Here is a 19280-nt window from a genome sequence, read left to right on the forward strand (position 1 = left end):
AGGGCAATTTGCGGAGTGAAGCTGGGCTAAGGGGGGGTGTTCCAGGAAGTGCAGTCGGGGTGGCCAGCTGTAGCATGGCAGTGTGTCTGGAGCAAATGCCTCCTTTACCATCCAAACTCCCTTTTAGCTGCTTGGAGTAGGATGTAGAGTTCCTGACCCCAGCCTCCCTAGTCACTAACAGCCACAGTAACATGCTCAGGCACACCGAGGAGCCGACTGAGCTCCTGTTTTAATACACTTCAGAGTTGCATTTTCATTGGGAAGCTCTTCTAGAATATGTGTTTTTCTGCTTGTCAGAAGTATTTCTAGTGCCCAGTCAGCTTCTCGGTGATCCTTGGCTGTACTTCTGCCGTACAGCGCAGGCTACACGCCATGTTCCAGCAGCCCCTGTGCGCGGCTCCCCTGAGCCAAGTGCGCAGCCTACCCCGGTAGGTGACTATCAGACTGTCCAAGCTCGGCGCCTGCCGCCGCCCGCACCGCCTTCCTCTCGGACTGGCAGCCCTGCAGGCCTCAGCATGCCAACCACACGCACCGCAGTTCTGCTGCCGGCAGTGGCGACAGAGCCACGGGGCGCGGCAGGCCACTCCTGCGGCCTGAGCATGCTCAGTGGCGGCGGCTGGTGTGGCGGCGGGCGCCGTACGGTGACAGCCGACAGCCAGCGGCAGGCGGGGCGGCGAGAAGCGTGGCGATTCTGAACTCTCCGCTTCTTCACCATGGGCAGCCGGACGACGGACAGCGCAGGGAGCGAGCAGTCCCTCGGTAGATGCCTGGGAGGGGCGTTCCACTTTTCTCCGCCGGCGACAAGGCGGCACAACCGGGGCTGGGGCCAGCTGCCGCGCCACAGTCTGCCAGCTGCGGCCGGGCCGGCGTCGAAGGGTCGCTCCGCAGCCTGCAAGCACGAAAGGGAGCGGGCGCGCCGGAAAGGAGAGCGGTTTCTCGCTGGGACCGCGTTCCGCATCACGGCGTACCGGGGCTGTCCCGGCTCCGAGCGCGGCGGGGAAGCCCCTGCGCTTTCAGGGGGGCTGCGTGCGGACACTCGCGGGGAAGGTGCTGCCTTCGAATCAAGTGTGTGCCCCTGCGTGAGGGAGTGGGGTAGCGTAGCAGGGCTTAGATCCTGAGAGCCGGGAGGATATAAGTTCCGTGCGGATTTGAATTTTTCGAACCTGATTTCAGCATTATTATTGCCCTCTCTCCGCTTATACTGCTACTTTTTCTCTCCTTATTTCTCTTTGAAGAAGATGGCGTGCCAGAAGCACCCAGCGAGGTGCAGTCAAGAGGGTTTACCAGAGAACAGCTATGTACAATGGCTTCAGCAGCTTCTATAAACTTCAGTTCAATGATATGCTATTCGATCCTGGGACCCTTTTTCCCTGCAGAGGTAAACAGTCTAGCCCAGCTGCTCTTTAAATTGCTTATTGCACCTTGAAACTTTGAAAAGGATCTTCAACACTGGGACCTTTATGGCTGGCTAAAAGCTCTGAGATACAGTGCTTAGTTGTGGACATGCATAGTCCTAGCCTGATGCTGACTGAAATAAAGTACATATAATGGTGACTTGGATCCCATCCATGGACTGATAATTTAATATTCCCCGTGTCTTCAGAGGAGGTGGTAAACTAGTGATATGACATAAAACAGATGCTTAATGAAGTGAAGTTTTTTTTTTTGCCCAGTGTTGCATAGCAGTTTGATATTAGAGCTAAGGTTAAAGTTCTGCTCATATCCTGACTTTGATTACAGTGCCCTAGCCACTCAATGATTTTTCATTTATAGCTACCTCTCTGTTAAATCATGTTGGGCTTTCTATTTACCCTTCACCTTCCTGACTTAGCAATTGGAGGGACAAAACCCCAAACAATCTGTTTACATTGAGTAAATACAATGTTATTAAATACACGATGAAGAAAGAAATTGGTCATGATGTCTATGCAGCAAAAGTCCATTTCTCTCATGATCAAATTGTTTTCAAGCATTAACAAAAGTTAAGATTTTTATTTTCTAAATATTCCTGTATACTGCTCATAGTAAGTGTATTTTGCCAGTTGGGTAAGTAAAAAAAATTGCCTGGTGCTTGTTACAGGGAGGTGTGATTTAGTAAAGGTAACATATCTGTTCACTGCCCTCTCATCGTATGAAAAATCAAAGCTTTGTAGCTGGCTCTTTTTGCACACCAGCTGAAGCCTCCTGTATAGTCTGATCATCTCTTCAGCAAGCACACCTGTTCAGCAAATATATTTCCATTTATTGAGGAATGAATGTTGCATTTCCCTCAATTCCATGTAGCTTAAGTAGAAGTGCTATATGTCATTGAATTGCCGTGCGGTTGCCTTATGAGGCCTTAACTGCCTTTGAGAAAGGATATTGCTTTGTAAGCGCACTAACAGAAAAAATATATGTACAACCCAAATGTTAATTGTCTCAAGAATTTCCCTTCATCTTTGTACTGATGTGATCTTTTTTGCAGGCAGAAAAAAAAGGTGCAAGTAACACCATTGTTGGCATGATTTTTGGATGTTTTGCCTTGGTCAATTTCTTGTCATCTTTAATCTTGGGAAATTATGTAAGTATAATTGAAGCTGTAACTTCTGTGATGACACAGGCTGGTACATGAAGATGGTTCTCTAAGGCTAAGAAAAGTCTATGCAACAGCAGTCTGTCAGCTTGTGTCTGCAGTAACTGGAGTTTGGCCAGTCAGTCTGAATATGATCTAAGTCTTGCCGGTACAAGAAGAGCAAGTCTGCTCTTCTACGAGTCTTGAGGGTAGCATAGGATAGTGGACACATAGCTGTTTTATTCCTCTGGTTAAGTGTTCTGTTTGCTTCAGTCTAATCTGCTTATCAGTTCTCCTTTCTTCTATTTCCTTCCCCCCTACCCGCCATTTCATTTGTTGCACTCACTTGTATAATGTTTGCCTTTGGTGCCATTCTTAAGATTTCTTTTTTTCCCCTGTAGTTAGCTGCACTCCTTATTTTCTGGTGAATTACCTTTTTCTTAAGATTTCCTTCTGTTATGACTTCCACTTAACATTTTCTCCTTCCACTTCATTATGTAGCAGTGGGAGACGTGTCTCCAGTTCTTGCAAATTCAGTTTGCCCACAGATTCAGAATTTTTTTCATGCTGGAGAAATTACTAATAAATTTGTTTGTATGTTGAAGCATCATTGCCTGTGCAGTTTTAGTAAGGGCTGCTTAGGATCATACCTGAAGATGGAGCTGCTGTAATTTCACCATGTTTTCTTTCTTTGGCCAAGCAGTTCCTTTGACTTCATGCTGAATGATTTTTTTTCTCTGGTAGTGTAGTAGCTTACCAAAGTGTTGTACAGCTGTTATTGGTAAATCCACTCTCAGTGCCTGTGATGACAACTGTGGCAAAGCCTTCAGCAAGTACTTTGCAGTGGAGAAGGAGAGGGTGAGCATGCTGTTGTTGCTGCAGGCAGGTTAAGTAAGCATCAACAGGACTGGACAGTCCAGGAATCAGAAATCTTGAGGGTTTCAGTGAAACTTGCTGAAATATGGCTTTAGTAGTAATAGCCAAAATGCGGGGGTGTTGTCCGGGCCTGAAAAAGGAAAGAGTCTGAAGTACCTTAGGGGAAGTTACAGTGTGGAATTAGAAGCTCAGAAGCTGTGTTATGGGATTGAGTTAGCTTTATGGCATGCCCTTCATTGTCCTTCACTCTGGTGCTGGGAGTCTGAAATGAAGTAAGATGGGGATCTTTCCCTGCTAATGAATAGGGAAACCTGGGGCTACAGTGCTTGTTAGAACAAAGTTTTGTGCTGTTAAAGGTTTAGATAAAGTTGCTTTAAAATCAGCTTCCATTGATCCATATGTGTGGCTGGTGTTGCTGACTTAGCATTGCCAATGGCGCTGGAGGCAGAATGTATTAGATTCTGTTTGTTTGTAATGAGTAATGCTGCTGTAAACTGCTTTGCAGAAGCTGCAACTGTGAAATGGTTAACTGAATTGCTGTCTTACTCTTCTGAAAACTGGGTTAAGTCACTTAACTGTTTGGAGTATTTTTAGGTTCAGTATTGCATGAAGGCACACTTGACATGAGCAATGTCTCCAGATCTTTTAGTTACGTACTTTATGAAGTGCCCATAATGTTTGATTTTTGAACAGTAACTTACTTTGAAAGATTTTTTGATCTGTGCATGAAATAATGACATATAAAAATGGTATCTAATTTACAGATCACGCAAATTGGAGCAAAATTCATGCTCGTGTCAGGGATGTTTGTTTCGGGGTGTGTGACCATCCTGTTTGGGTGAGTAATTTTTCTTGTTGCATTTGTCTTCTAACTGTTTGCATCCACATGTAAAGATAACTGCAAAACAGAACTGGGCATCATTTGACTGTTGGCTTATGTCACCTAACTTAGTGCATCACTAACACTTATCTATCCCCTGTAAAGCAAAATGAATGCCTTTCTCTTTCAGTAGATTTCAAGGCCTGGTTAGTACTTGGAAAGCAAAAAAGGGAGGTTCCACGTATTTAAATAGCTATCATAATTGCTGAGCAGCAAAGAGTCTGTCAAAGTGCAGCAATAATAAAGGATTTGTGCACAATATTTCTATCTTAAAAATATTGAGAGCAAATGAGAACCTTTGCTTGGCAGGTGGAGAGGCTAAGTCACTCATTTTAGGAAAATGCAAGTTTTATTAGCAGTGAAGGATCTCCTATTAGGTAGTTGTAACACGTGTCAGACTGCTTTCATGGTTGCCTGGAGAAGTTATAAAGTACAACAGAAGATGGCATTGCAGTTTCTCACAGGTTAGGCTTTTCATGCTCTGTTCACCACCAAAGAAAGGGGAAAAGGAGAAAGCTGCCAGAAATAGTTTGGTCGATTTTGAATGACTTCACCCGTATGATTCAAAAAGATGTGGTATAATAGAATACATTGAGTGGCTTGTAGCTGTGTCTTTTAAGGAATATGAAATGATGCTCTAGAACCTTTAGTAGCTTACTTATTGCATTCTGAGAGATCTCCATTTACTGTTTTTTTTTGGTTGTTGTTGGTTGATTTTTTGTTTGTTTGTTCGTTTGGTTTTTATTTAGAGTGCTGGACAAGGTGCCAAGTGGACCAGTGTTCATTAGTTTGTGCTTTTTAGTAAGAGCAATGGATGCAGTGGGTTTTGCTGCATCAGTTACAGCATCGTTTTCAATCCTTGCAAAGGCATTTCCCAATAATATAGCTACTGTCCTGGTAAGTACAAAAAAACAGTGTTACAGCTGAGTACCTACCAGTAGGCAGCTTAAAATCAGGAGGAGAAAATCTACTGTCTTGTGTACAGGCATATTTGAAATCACCACATAACGTTTGTTTATAATCTAGAATTGCAATCTTAGAACACATTTAGACCTTAGCATATCTTCAGTTAAATATAAATTAGGCAATATGTATTACTTATGTTTTAAAGACAGCACAGTGTTAATGGCAGTAGTTAACCAGTCCCATTGAAATGAGACTGTTAAAAGACTAACAAGGTTTTTAGCAACTACTTCTACATGTGTGGTAAGAATCCATGTGGACTGATTTTAAAATGACAGAAAATGAGGTTAATTAATTCATTAGTGTTGATAAGATTTATCCAGTCAATAAGCTTAAGATTTCCTGTTTGTAGGTTTTAAAAATGCAGTTTAAACAAGTAACTAAAGTAACTGCAACTTAACTAAGTCTGTTTATCTATCTTAGACTTAAATTTTGGGTTGCAGCACAGCAAACATGATACATAGCTGAAGCCTGTGTGTGGTCATGAGGACCACAATTGGAAATGCCATGCAGCAGTGGCTTGATAGCTACCTTGCCATTGTTTAAAATCTAGAAAGAGTGCTGTCAGAAGCCACATCAGTTTTAAATACTGGTCTTGCCATCAGCAGACCGTTTGTTTTGCCTCAGAACTGGCATGTGGTAGGTGATACAAGAGTATCTAACATTGCAGTGCAGGTGCTTCCCCCATAATGAAGCAAAGGATGTCACTTGAGTCATGAAGACAACTGCAAAATTCCTTTTGCTGTCCCACTTGGTGAAAGTTTGTATTTAGTATCATACCCCTTAGTGATGCAGTTGCACTTTTCTTTTCACTGGTTTGATTATGATCACAAGATCACAGGATATTAGGGGTTGGAAGAGACCCAAGGAGATCATTGAGTCCAAACCCCTTGCCAGAGCAGGACCACACAATCTAGCACAGATCACAGAAAACACATCCAGACAGGCCTTGAAAGTCTCCAGAGAAGGAGACTCCACAACCTCCCTGGAGAGCCTGTTCCAGTGCTCTGTGACCCTTACAGTAAAGAAGTTGAGGTGAAACCTCTTATGCTGCAACCCATTGCTCCTTGTCCTATCACAGGGAGCAAGTGAAAAGAGCCTATCCCCCCCTCTCCTGACCAGCCCTCGGGTGTTTATAACATTTATTAAATCCCCTCTCAGTCTTCTCTTCTCCAGACTAAAAAGTCCCAGGTCCCTCAGTCTCTCCTCATAAGGCATTCCTTCCAGTCCCCTAAAAGTGCACATACCAAATGCATACAAATTGTCAGATTAAGTATTCTAAATGTTGTGCTGCTTCTCAGAAAAAAAAAATCTCTTGCTTTTACTGTTATACTAGAGTTTCTCAGCATTTTCTTAATTTCAGGGTTTTTTTTTTCTTCCTTTTTCATTCTTTAGGGCAGCCTTGAAATTTTTTCAGGACTTGGACTAGTGCTGGGCCCACCATTAGGTGGCTTTTTGTATCAATCGTTTGGTTATGAGATCCCTTTTATTACACTGGGATGTGTAGTGCTGGTTCTGGTGCCTGTCAATATGTGCATATTACCAAAATATGGTAAGCACCTTTCTTTGTCTTTTTAATTCACCTTTCTCTGTGTTGTAAAAAAATGCCAGTTTCTGAAATCTGCTAAAACTAAGAGGGCAAAGCTCCAGCTGAATGAACTTGGTCAGGCCCATGTTTTAATGCAAAATAGAGCATGCAGACGGCCTGGAATGAGTCCAAGTCTGTGGACTGAGATAAATTCGTGGTGGTTTGGGTGGTTTATTAATCTCCTTAGCTTCAGGACATGAAGTTAATGTTAAGATAAGTCTTCACTCAAGATCGTAATTTCTAGCTTGCAGTTGTTAGTATTCTGTAGAATAAACCTTAGCCACTTAAAAAAATCTTTTAAAGTATTTTTTCCTCTTGTATATGAAAACCTTGGGGAATAACTTTATGTATAGCAGCTTTTAGAAGAAACTTGGTGCTTAACCATGTTCTGCTACTGCTAGACCCCCCCTCCCTGAGTTCTGAATTTGTAAGGAGACTAGCCAGTTTGAAACTACAATAAATATTAGCTCTTCAGCCATTTGCCACCGAGCCTGGATTTGTGCTTGGGATTGTGCTAATTCAGATGCAGGACCTTACACTTGGCTGTGTTGGATTTCATGAGGTTGGCCTGGGCCCACCTCTGCAGCCTGTCCAGGTCCTTCTGGATGGCATCCCTTGCCCTCTAGCAGCTGTGCCACACAGCTTGGTTTCATCTGCACACTTACTGAGGGTACACTCAATTTCTCTGTCCATGTTGCTGGCAAAGATGTTAAACAGCACTGGTCCCAGCACTGACCCCTAAGGGACACCACTTGTCCTTAGTCTCCAGGTGAACATTGTGTCATTGATCACCACTCTCTGCGTGTGACCGTCCAGCCAGTTCCTTACCCAGCAAATGCTCCACCCATCAGGTCCATGTTTTTCCAGTCTGGTGACCAGGATGTCATGTGGGACAGAGTCAAACACCTTACTCAGGTCCATGTAGATGACATCAATCTGGCAGTAATGGGGCTAGATAAAAGTGAGCTACTGATTTATTTCTGAAGCCAGAAGGTCAATGCTGCTGAAAATAATGCAGCTTCCCTCCTTTCCTCTTTTCTCTCAAAACAGATTCGATCCCTCGCAAGGAGTCCTTTTGGAAGCTCATTCTTCTGCCCAAAGTTGTACTACTCTGTTTTAATATATTTTCTTTAAGTTCATGCTTAGGCTTTTTGGATCCCACAATGTCTCTGTTCATCCTAAAGACAGTAAGTAAATCCTCTTAACATTCAGGGAACTACTGACTCATTGAGTAGTAACTAACTGGTATAAATGTGGTTTAAGTATCCTAAACAAAAGTACACCTTGCCCAGCTACGCTGCTTCACCTGTTAATAACAAGATTTCCACATAACTTGATCTCTGCGGTACTGATAGATCAGTTTCCATTGACACCTGTTACTGCTGGGTATTGGTACTTTTGAAGAAATAAAAGGCCATTAAAAACGTGCTTTTCCCACGTGATTGGCTTATGACTGCATAGTGCCTCCTCTGACAAGGATGCAGTAGCTGGTTTTGTAAATCAGGGAGCATTTCCTCAAACTAAAACCTGCAATAGTCACTGACTGTTATTTATATCCCTTGGTGTGAACATTTTTCAGGGACGTGATGTTGCAGGTCTTGACTTCTCTTACAATGCCAGTATTAAACCAGTTGCCACTTTATTGCCTTCTAGCTGACATCTTCACTCATTAAAATGCAAATACTGGTTTATTTAGCTGTTTAGTTTACTATTTGCTTATTTATTTCTTACTTCAACATTGTGGGGAAACTAAATAAAGGTAATGAAGTTGAAGTAACCTGGTTTAGATTCTGTACCTGTGTGAAATTAAGAAATGCTTTTTATGTGGTTTATTAACTTTTCTTGAGAATAGCATTTCACAAGTGGTTGTGCTCATACTTTTTGTCTGACTAGTCCAGTATTTAGAGTACTCATCCAGTGTGGAGGAGACTTGGTGCTAGCCTCTTCCATCAATGGCCATTTGGATGTAGTTCACCACCCAGGAGGGATCTGTAATTATTCCACTGTAGAGCATTGCACACTGATGTGGCTCTTCTGCTTTCTTTTTGCTCTGTGCTAACAGATACTTACTGTGAAAGAGCTGTAGCCTTCTCGGCAGGTATTCTAGCCACTAAATTGGATTTATTATCATGTGCTTTCACGTGGCAAGTAAATAGTGAATATTTCTGTAGCCCATGCCACAAAAACCATCTCTTGGAATACCTTCTAACTGGTAGTTGAAGCACTCATTTGAGAGACTGTTACGCTTTTTCATTACATACTTTCAGTACAAAAATATGACTCTGCATTAGGAAAATGTAGACCTTGGGTTGTTTGCAATAAACTTCTTACTCTTTCCAAAAAATCATCTAAAGCCAGAATTATGTTTTATAGCACTACTTACTTTTAAGGTGCACTGATTAGCTACAATATTTATGCTTTTTAAAAGCAGAAATAAAACTGAAGACAGGAGAAATAAAGGTACTAAACCCACATCAGTGTGTCTGTTTCAAATGTGCCAGAGTTTGTGTGTAGACTCATAGCATAGTGTTTCCACTGCGATTATTTAGGTGTTACCTGAGTGCCCTTGCCACATGTTTTCACTCTCTACTTAGAAATGAAAATGGGAGGAAACTACAGCTCTTACTAGTGACTTCAAGTACTTGAAACCCCCCTATGATATCATGCATTTCAGTATTTTGACCTAAACTAATTCTTGGATTGTCTTTAAATGAGTGTAGTATCTAAGGTTTGATGTTCTGGGTTTTTCTTGTTTTGTCTTCCCTCCTGTAGTTCAAACTCCCATCTGGTTATGTGGGCTTGGTATTCCTCGGTTTAGCACTTTCATACTCCCTGTCTTCTCCCCTCCTTGGACTCCTAAGTGACAAACGGCCAGTAAGTACTATGCTGCTGTTTGTACAGGGTTAGTAAGTCACTCTCTACACTTAATAAAACTGGAGAACTTCTCACATCGAAGTGATGACTGTAGGCATTGTCCTGTAAAGGGTTCTGTCTTTCAGGACAGATTTCTCTGTCTTTCATGTGCACTGAATATTGCCAACTTGAAGGTTTCTTTAGTGAGATCCAGGTAATACAAGAATGTCCAAAATAAGAAAGGATATTGAACAGGTATCCTGTAGTTGAAATGTGTCAGTTTTTTCAGGAGGACTAATCACAATCTGTTTCCAGCCAATATGGAATGGAGAATGGGAAAATATATATCCCACTTAACCTGTGCTTTTGATCATATATAATTTTATCAGCTTTTGAGATAAGGTGTAGTGATGTTCTGGTCAGTGGTATTGACTTTATCTACTTTGGATAGTATGCTGTAAGAGAGCAGCACACTTAGGTTATCTGACTCTTAAACTGGCACTGTCAAAGTCTCTTTCTAAACCTGCCCAGATGACAGCCATTGCTAATTGATGAAGGAAACCTCTGAATGCTGTGTGTGAAGGACAGTGACAGTTTTCTAACAATTCTTTCCTGGCAGAAACATTAAACATATTTTTTGCACAAAAGAAGAGCAAGACTGAAAATACTTTGTATTACTCAGTATCCCACAGAAATGTTTGTAGTGAGCAGCTGCTGTTTACTACAAAATTGATTCCACTGGTGGCAAGGAAATTCAAATTCATTGTTTCTTGATGATGTTCACAATTTCTCTGCCACTTCTCTATTCCCAGTTTGTAATAATGGTCTTTACAGGAGCTGTACTTTTTAGTAGATGAATATTTAGAAGAGGGATATAAGGAAAGTCAAAATAGTTGTATTGCAAATTAACATCTCTAAGTTACGTACTTCTTGCTTGTCTTTTGCAGTACTTAAGAAAGTGGCTGCTGGTGTCTGGAGGCCTAATAACAGCACTGTGCTTTTTCATGTTAGGACCCGCTCCTGTACTGCACATTAAAAGGTACAGAACTGTTTGTTCTTGAACCTGTCTTCTTAATGTGATGCTCTTGTGATAGCCATTGTCACTGTGGCCATGTGTGTCCATGAGTCTATAATTACCACCTCTGACCATGAAACAGGTTTATTTTATTAACTTTTACATGAGACTGTGAATGTAAAGCAATAGAAGCATCTGAAAATTGAGATCTTGCAACTTTGCAAAACAGATCCTTTTGCTTTTGCTTTTTGCTGCTACCAATTGCTCATGTTAATGCATATAGTGGGGAGAACGCTGCTGCTGCTTTTCCTTCCACACAGTATCACAGTATCATCAGGGTTGGAAGAGACCTCACAGATTATCAAGTCCAGCCCTTTACCACAGAGCTCAAGGCTAGACCATGGCACCAAGTTTAAAAAGGAAAATGCCAGAATATAGCTTTGCTTTCAGTTAAGTAAATAAAAATAGTGTGTATTGCACCCAAACCCTGCAGTCCTGTATCTCTCAAGTTAATTCACAACATAACACTGCTGCACTTACAAAGATGTACAGCCCTTTTGTCCTAGGTTATATGCTCTGTTAAAGATGGTAGTAGGCTTGCAGAATGAGTCAATTCCTTTCTCCTAGACTTCCAACTTTTAAAGAATGCCATGGATTTGAAACTGGTGAGAGCTTACATTTGAGCTAGTCTCACAAATCAGTAAAATCTTCAGCATTCTTCTCTTTAGCTAAATCTATTTGGTTATAATGTATTAGGCTACCAAACAGTAGCTGTGTATCCTTCACTTGTGTCTTAAGCCAAGCCTGAAATGTGGGCATTTGTTTTACTGAGTCATGCTAGTCTTTCTACCTTTTCTCCATGTGCTCCTCTTAAAATGAACTGCATTTGGTAAGGAAATACTTAATTTGAGCACATGATTTAAAGATTACTTTACAAAGTCTTGTTCTTTGTTTTTTTTGTTTTAAGCACAGAACTGGGTTCTTTTCAAGTCTGAGTGTTCAATTAATGTAGTGTTCTGGCTTCAAGAAACGTAGTTTTCTAGTTAGTCATGGAGAGCTGGTATGTAACTCTTGTCTTCAGTCAAACAAGGTCCTTACTTAAAAAGAGTCTTTAGCAGCTAACTTCTTTTAAATGCCTTTTCTCTTCCCCCCCCTCTTTTTTTTTCCTTTCCAGTCAGCTGTGGATGTTTGTGCTAGTGCTGGTTTTGATTGGCTTGTCCCTTATCATGTGTGCTATCCCAGCGTTTCCAGAGATACTGCAATGTGCATAGTAAGTAACTCAATCCAACACATCTTTCATGTTACTGACAGGAAGTGGCAGCTTATTTTCAGGGCTCAGTATGAAGTGGGTTTTTTTGCTGTGTTTTTTTTTCCCCATTTCTTTTGAAACAAAGCCAGCAAGTAACACTTTAATGATTCCACTACTCTCTTGTATCATATTTTTGAGACTGAGCACCCTTTCCAAGTATAATTTGTAAATCTATACCTGAGTACTGTGAACACACCAAAGTCCATCAGACTTTGGGTCTTGTAGCATGGGGTGACCTGGGTGTGGATTTATTTCATCTTCTAAGAACAATTAATAACAAGCAGTTCTTCCTGGATTTTAAGGCTGCATTAGCTTTAACAGCTGTACCTACAAATTTCATACTTGCTCAGAGTATGAGGTCTGTGATGTGGCTTGGCAGTAATGACCTAGATGGGTCTTTGTTCATTAGTATGTGCCTCTTGGAACAAAGGCCTTCCATTCTTAAAAGCCACCTGCCACTCTTTTGCACTTGCTGTATGAAATGTGGAGAATGGGCAATGGTATGATGTTAGGAATACTACTCAGAAGGCATCGGAGATGAGCAGTAGCACTGCACTTGGCCAGAGGGTCAGCAAAGAAGAAATTCTTGGGTAAATCAGCATGATTCCACTCTATGCTTAAGCTTAACTATTTACGTTCTATGTAAATTAAAAGGAAGGGAAAAAAAACCCTCTCTGTTGGTGAAGGCTACAGAAGGAGACACAACAATATGTTGCATTACTCTCACTGGTCTGTCTTTCTGCAGTGAGAATGGGTTTGAAGAAGGTCTGAGTCTGCTGGGACTGACATCTGGACTTTTCAGTGCCATGTGGTCGCTCGGGTAGGTGTACAGTCACCTTTTTGTAAGCTCTAAACTTTTGGTTGGTATGCTATTGCCACACAAAAGCCTCCTGCACTACAACCTTGCATTGCAGTCATTGTGCTGAACTCAGTTCAGAATTCTTGCTGAACAGGTGTTCATGTTAAAGCTTTTTACCTGACAAAGGGAATGGACTCTGAACTCTTTGCTAGTAAGGTACTGCCTTGCGTTATCAAAAAGCTGCAGTGATTAAGTGTGCATGTTGTGTGGGCATTTGTGTTGTCACTGAAATAATGCTTAATATAGAGTTGAACCTTTTTTTTTTATAAAACCCATTGTCTTTTTCATTTAGGATGCCAATTCCTCTTTCTGATTTGTTGTAGGGCATTTGTAGGTCCCACTCTTGGAGGATTTCTAAGTGAAAAGCTGGGCTTTGAGTGGGCCTCAGCCATCCAAGGAGCATGGCCACTGTTAAGTGTGAGTAATTGCACATGTTTTGCTTTTTATATCTATTGCAATTATGAGCTATTGCATAAGGTGTTTATTATACCAATTGTAACTAACTGTTTCCTCAAAGGGCCTTGCAACTGGAATATTCTATATCATTGAGGCAAGATGGAGAAGGTATGCTGAAATATGTGCTCTGTGTTTTACTTGCAGCCTTATAGAGCAAATCTTTGGACACTCTACATCTATGCTTTCCTTACTACCAACCTGGTAATGAATGACAGCATGAGCAGTAAAAGTGTCACTTAAGTATTTTGTATGTTTTCCTAACCAGACCTGAAACAGGCAATACTTCAAAGAGAGTATCTGAGCTGACATTGGCTGGGTGGTCACATACAGAGATTAGCGATCAATGACTTTGGATGGAGATCAGGGACAAGTGGTGTCTGTAATAGGGCCAGTACTGTTTGACATATTGACAGCACCACAAACAGTAGGATTGCATTCACTCTGCAAATTTTCAGATGACACTAAGCTGAGTGGTGCAGTTGACACACCAGAGGGATGGGATGCCATCCAGAGGGACCTGGATAACCTTGAGAAGTGGGCCTGCGTAAACCTCATGATGTTGAACAAGGCCAGTGTATTTAGAGCAGCCCTGAGAAGCAGAACTTGGGTGTACTGGTGGATGAAAAGCTGGACTTGAGCTGGCAATGTGTGCTTGCAGCCCAGAAGGCTATTTGCATCCTGGTGTGCACCAAACTAAGTGTGTCCAGCAGGTCAAAGAAGTTGATCCTCCTCCTCTACTCTGGTGAGACCTCACCTGAAATACTGTGTCCAGCTCTAGAGTGCTCACCACAGGGAAGACATGGACCTGTTGGAGTGGATCCAGTGTTGGGGGCAAGAGGGCACAAGAATATCAAGAGGTCTGGAACACCTTCCCTATGAAGAGAGCTGGGGTTTGTCAGCCTGGAGAAGAGAAGGCTCCAGGGAGACCCTTACTGTGGCCTTTCAATACTTAAAAGGGGTCTGTAAGAAAGGTGACTTTTTTTTAAGTAAGACCTGTTGCAACAGGACAAGGGGCAGTGTTTTTTAACTAAAAGAGGGTAGATTCAGACTAGAGATGAGGAAGAAATTTTTATAGTTGTTCTAGGTTAGACCTTCCCAAAGACCCGAAGCTCACAGAATAAAATTAAATATAGGATGCCTTTCCTCTCCCCTCTTTGGAAAAAGAAAAGGAAACTAGGTAGAAAGAGTGAATAGGGTCAAAACACCCAGAGAAAAACAGTCTAGCACCAATTTTGGACGTTAAAAAAACCCTTTAACAATAAATAAAAGGAATTTATGGTAAGGGAGTTTACAGAGGTGTAAGGGAAGGAAAACAGATACAAAACTATATACAGAACCAGATTGTTGAGAGTTGATTGCCTGAATGGAGGTGCATGCAGGAGGTAGGTGGTCAGCCATGTGACTAGCTGGCCTGGAGCAGTTATAGCAGGAAGGGTGTTGCTCCTCAGGCAAGGCAGGATACAGAAAACAGGGAGTTCATTTGCCTCTTGTAGGGCAGCAGACAGAAGTTGGAGTGGCCTAACCTTTTACCTGGAGGGACCTCCCACCAGGATGGGCCAGGAGCACCTGGGGTCAGGTTCCAGTCCGCCTCCCAGCCCCCTAGAGGCTTAACCTGTAACAGCAGTGAGGATGGAGAAGCACTGGCATAAGTTGCCCAATGGTAGTGGATGCCCCATCCTTGGAAACATTCAAGGTCAGGCTGGACAGGGGCTTTCATGAAATTGCTTTGGTTGCTGTAAGCATCCATCCATTGACCTAATGCTGCTATGGATGTCAAACCATGGCCTAAAGTACCATGCCTACATGCTTTTTGAACACCTGCAAGGACAGTGAGTCCACCACCTCCCTGGGCAGGCCATTCCAATGCCTGACCACCCTTTCTGTAAAGAAATTTTTCCTAATGTCCAGTCTAAACCTCCATTGGTGCAATTTTGGGCCATTTCCTCTTGCTCTGTAAGCTGATACTAGAGAGAAAAGATCAGCACTCACCTCACTACATCCTTCTTTCAGTTAGTTGTAGAGAGCAATGAGGTCTGCCTTCAGCGTTCTTTTCTCCAAACTAAGCAATCCCAGTTCCTTCAACCTTGTTCAGCTTTGTTGCCCTTCTCTGGACACACTCCAGCAACTCAACATCCTTCTTCTAGTGAGGGGCCCTAAACTGAACACAGTATTCAAACTATAGCCTAACCAGTACTGGGTGCAGGGGCATTATCACATCCCTTGTCCTGCTGCCATAATATTCATGATAACAGGACAGGATGCTGTTGACCTTCTTGGCCACGTGAGCGCACTGCTGGCTTACATTCAGTCAGATGTTAACTACCACCCTCAGGTCCTTTTCTGCTGGGCAATTTTCAAGCTACTTTCTCCCAAGCCTGTAGTACTACTTGGGGTTGTTGTATTCCAAGCACTGGACCACTTCGAGCAACTTGATCGAGTTGAAGATGTCTGCTTATTGCAGGGAGCTTGGAGTAGTTGACCTTTAAAGATCCTTTCCAACCTGAACCTGTGAAATGATAGGTGTGAAAGCAGCAGTGTGTGATTCTGTGAGGTAATGGGGAACCAAATCATAGAATCACAGAATTGTCAGGGTTGGAAGGTGTCTCAAGGATCATCTAGTTCCAGCTCCACTGCCATGAGCAAGAATACCTCACTAGACCAAGTTGCCCAGAGCCCCATCCAGCCTGGCCATAAAGACCTCCAGGAATGGGGCTTGGACCACCTCCCTTGGGCAGCTTGTTCCAGTGTCTCACCACCTTCATGCTGAAGAACTTCTTCCTAACATCCAACCTAAATCTACCCACTTCTAGTTTTGCTCCATTTCCCCTAGTCCTATGACTACCTGACATCCTAAAAAGTCCCTCACCAACTTTATTTTAGACCCTCTTCAAATGCTGGAAAGCCACAATAAGGTTCCTCAGAACCTTCTTCAGACTGAACAGTCCCAACTCTCTCAGTCTGTCCTCAGAGGTGTTCCAGCCCTCTGATCATCCTCATGACCCTTCTCTGGACATACTTCAGCATGTCTAGATCTTTCTTGTAATAGTGGCTCCAGAACTGGACCCTAAAGTGAAGTAGAGGGGGAGAATCACCTTCCTCAACCTGCTGGCCACACTTCTCTTGAATCCAGTCATCCACATGGCTCTTTCTATGTGATGTGTGCCTTTTTTTTCCCCTGTGATGTTGGTACTGTCTAGAAATGCCAAGGGAATATTAATCTTACTTCTTCTCTCCTCTTCTTTTACCTTGTGCTAGCAGTTCCAGTTCCATCCTGCCAAATCCTCCTGATAACAACGAAGAAAGAACTCAGCTGATGGGCAGTGACACATAGTCATACTTTCAATACTGTTTATTGTTGTGGTGTAACCTAGTATGGAGATGAGTGAACTTAACAGTGTTTCATTGTTTTGGAGCTGGGATATATGATCCCTTTGTGAACCATCAGTTGTGATTTAGTTGTAACTGCATTACTCTTTTGAAACACTAAACACTGACTGCCTTTCTTTGGAAAGTCCTAATGTGGATTGGCTGAAGGGATGAGTAACCCTCAGATGTCAGCCTGGTGTGTTCTATATACAGTGCACAACTGTATAAGAAGAGATATATTTTTGAATGTCAGATTTCTATACTTGAGCCTGCTGTGCATTATTCTTGGATAAAGCCTACTGTTTTGCTGCAGTTATTTTTCTGTCCTTTTTAAAAAGAGCGTTCATGATCATGTAATACTTTAACTGGTAACAAAATGTTGAAACAGAATTTGAAATGACAAAGCATTAAGCACAATCTTGTTTTCAATAAAGGATTTTTTGCTAAGTTTTGCAAGTTTTCATAGACAAGAGTCTAGAAGGCTTTGTTATGTCTACCAGCACTTGTACAGTCTTGAAATTGCCTGAAAAGGGGAGGGAAAGGCAAGGAAGAGTTGGCATTTCTACACAGAACTAATTGATCATGAGTTGTGGAGGAGATTTGGCGGGGGGTGTGTGTGTGTATACATACACAGACTTTTTTTGTAGTTATATGAAGACTCATTTTGGGGTGTATGAGATCTGTTTTAGAATCATAGCATCAGTCAGGGTTGGAAGGGACCACAAGGGATCATGTAATTCCAACCCCCCTGTCATGAGCAGGGACACCCTACCCTAGATCCGGCTCGCCAAAGCCCCATCCAGCCTGGCCTTAAACACTTCCAGGAACGGGGTCTCAACCACCTCCCTGGGCAACCCATTCCAGCCTCTCACCACTCTCATGCCGAAGAGCTTCCTCCTCACATCCAGTCTGAACCTCCTCACCTCCGGCTTCACTCCATTCCCCCTAGTCCTGTCACTCCCTGATATCCTGAAAAGCCCCTCCCCAGCTTTTTTTGTAGGCCCCCTTCAGATACTGAAAGCCATAATAAGGTCACCTCGAAGCCTTCTCTTCTCCAGACTGAACAGTCCCAACTCTTTCAGTCTGTCCTCACAGCAGAGCTGCTCCAGCCCTCTGAGCATCCCAGTGGCCCTTCTCTGGACATGCTCCAGCATCTCCACATCCTTCTGTAATGGGGGCTCCAGAACAGGAGGCAGAACTCCAGGTGGGGTCTCACCAGTGCGGAGTAGAGGGGGAGAATCACTTCCCTCGACCTGCTGGCCACACTTCTGATGCAGCCCAGGAGTGCCAGCTGGAAGGTTTGTACTAACTGCCTCTGCAACAGTAGAAGTCTTCTATCAGAAGTCTAGGACTGCTATTTTTCAGCAATGGGGTTTGAAAAATAAATCTCACTTATTCCAGATGCTCAACAAAAACCCCCTGAAGGATAACTGAGACAAGCTCATACTTGGTGAAATTACACTAGATTTCTTGACCTCAGTTGTGACAAAAGTGTTTTAATTTGTCCTTGAGCCTGGAAATGAGTCGTAAAACAGGTTCTCTGTGGTACTGATTTTTCCATAACAAGAAAAATGTTCTAGTCCTAGCGATTTAGAAGCAGTTTCTCTTGTGAGTAGCTACTGGAATTTGCATGTGAAATACTTGTTCTTCTGCCAGAGGCCCTTTTGGGGCACTTGCAAGAAGACTCACTCTGGTAGCCAGCTAAGTTGTGATGCGCCAGGGTACCACAGAGCAGATTTCCCCAGGAACATCTTAGCAATAGCTCTCTTTCCTTTTTTAGCAGGTGCTAGACTCTGCTGAAACCAAGAATGTACACCTCAAGCTATTATGCTAGATTGGAGCAGCCCTAAGCTGGTGTGTCACAGGCAGTGCCCATGTGGCAGCAGCAAGCTCAGAGCCAGCCACCTGTTGCTGCAGCCCTGCCTGCACCCTTTGCCCTCATATTTGGCCAGGAATGTGTCTGTGCTTGTGTTTGAGATTTCCCAGACTCAAGCTTGACCTGCTGTGACCTGGGCTTGCCTTGAGCTGCACTGCTTCAACAATATCACACCTGAATCGTTTGCAGATCTGGCAGGTGGTGTGTGCCTTTGCAGCATAGTGGTGACTTCTCTGTGACTGCTTTGCTGCTGGTGGTTAATGGCAGAATTGCTCAATGCTGGTGGCTCTCTTGCCTTTGTTGTGGGTGTTTTTCTGGGCAGGGTGATTGCATCTCCTTGTGGTAGCTTTTTGCCACCATGGGGAGTTCACAGGTTTGTGCAAGACTTTGACTTCCAGACATGGGTCTTCCTGGAGCTCATAACTCTGTGGTGCTGTTGGTGCTGTCCACTCTGGGGAGGAGTGTCCTGGACAGCTATGTTGCAGCCATCTGAGCACAGCGTGGTCTTGTTAGAGGACATTGAGTGCCAGTTTCATTTTTGGAAGAGGCCATCAAAAGAAGCAGCCAGGCAGGTATTGCAACAGATTAGAGACATTCACTCTGGTAAGTGCTGACCATTTATTCATTTTATTAATGGTATTTTGGGGGTTTCTGTGTTGGCATTAGGGTGCTTATATCACTGTGTCTC

The 19280-nt window shown here is 42.9% G+C and overlaps 1 protein-coding gene across 5 annotated transcripts; it reads left to right on the plus strand.

Moving 5' to 3' along the window:
• Positions 1-615: 615 nt before the first annotated feature.
• On the plus strand, positions 616-17163 carry SLC18B1 (solute carrier family 18 member B1). 5 transcript variants are annotated; one of them, XM_064169340.1, is made up of 14 exons: positions 616-759; positions 1236-1378; positions 2465-2560; positions 4192-4265; positions 5057-5204; positions 6666-6822; positions 7909-8045; positions 9631-9732; positions 10659-10750; positions 11901-11996; positions 12781-12855; positions 13218-13311; positions 13412-13458; positions 16606-17163. In XM_064169340.1, exons 1-14 carry the CDS (start codon positions 714-716, stop codon positions 16679-16681), a joined length of 1383 nt encoding a protein of 460 aa, XP_064025410.1. In that variant the 5' UTR covers positions 616-713; the 3' UTR covers positions 16682-17163. The 5 variants fall into 5 exon arrangements, with proteins under 5 accessions (XP_064025410.1, XP_064025413.1, XP_064025412.1 ...); XM_064169343.1 differs by having other exon boundaries at positions 16609-17163; XM_064169342.1 differs by having other exon boundaries at positions 1239-1378.
• Positions 17164-19280: the final 2117 nt, after the last annotated feature.

The sequence above is a fragment of the Pogoniulus pusillus genome, chromosome 31, assembly GCF_015220805.1.
Source record: "Pogoniulus pusillus isolate bPogPus1 chromosome 31, bPogPus1.pri, whole genome shotgun sequence".
NCBI classification, from domain to species: domain Eukaryota; kingdom Metazoa; phylum Chordata; class Aves; order Piciformes; family Lybiidae; genus Pogoniulus; species Pogoniulus pusillus.

What these genes read in the sequence shown, in the direction of transcription:
- SLC18B1 (XM_064169340.1), top strand. Translation starts at nt 714, where the DNA reads ATGGGCAGCCGGACGACGGACAGCGCAGGGAGCGAGCAGTCCCTCG. An exon ending in CTCTGTTCATCCTAAAGACA is followed by an intron (nt 8,046 to 9,630) that starts GTAAGTAAATCC and finishes TCCCTCCTGTAG; the next exon opens with TTCAAACTCCCATCTGGTTA. An exon ending in TCCTAAGTGACAAACGGCCA is followed by an intron (nt 9,733 to 10,658) that starts GTAAGTACTATG and finishes TGTCTTTTGCAG; the next exon opens with TACTTAAGAAAGTGGCTGCT.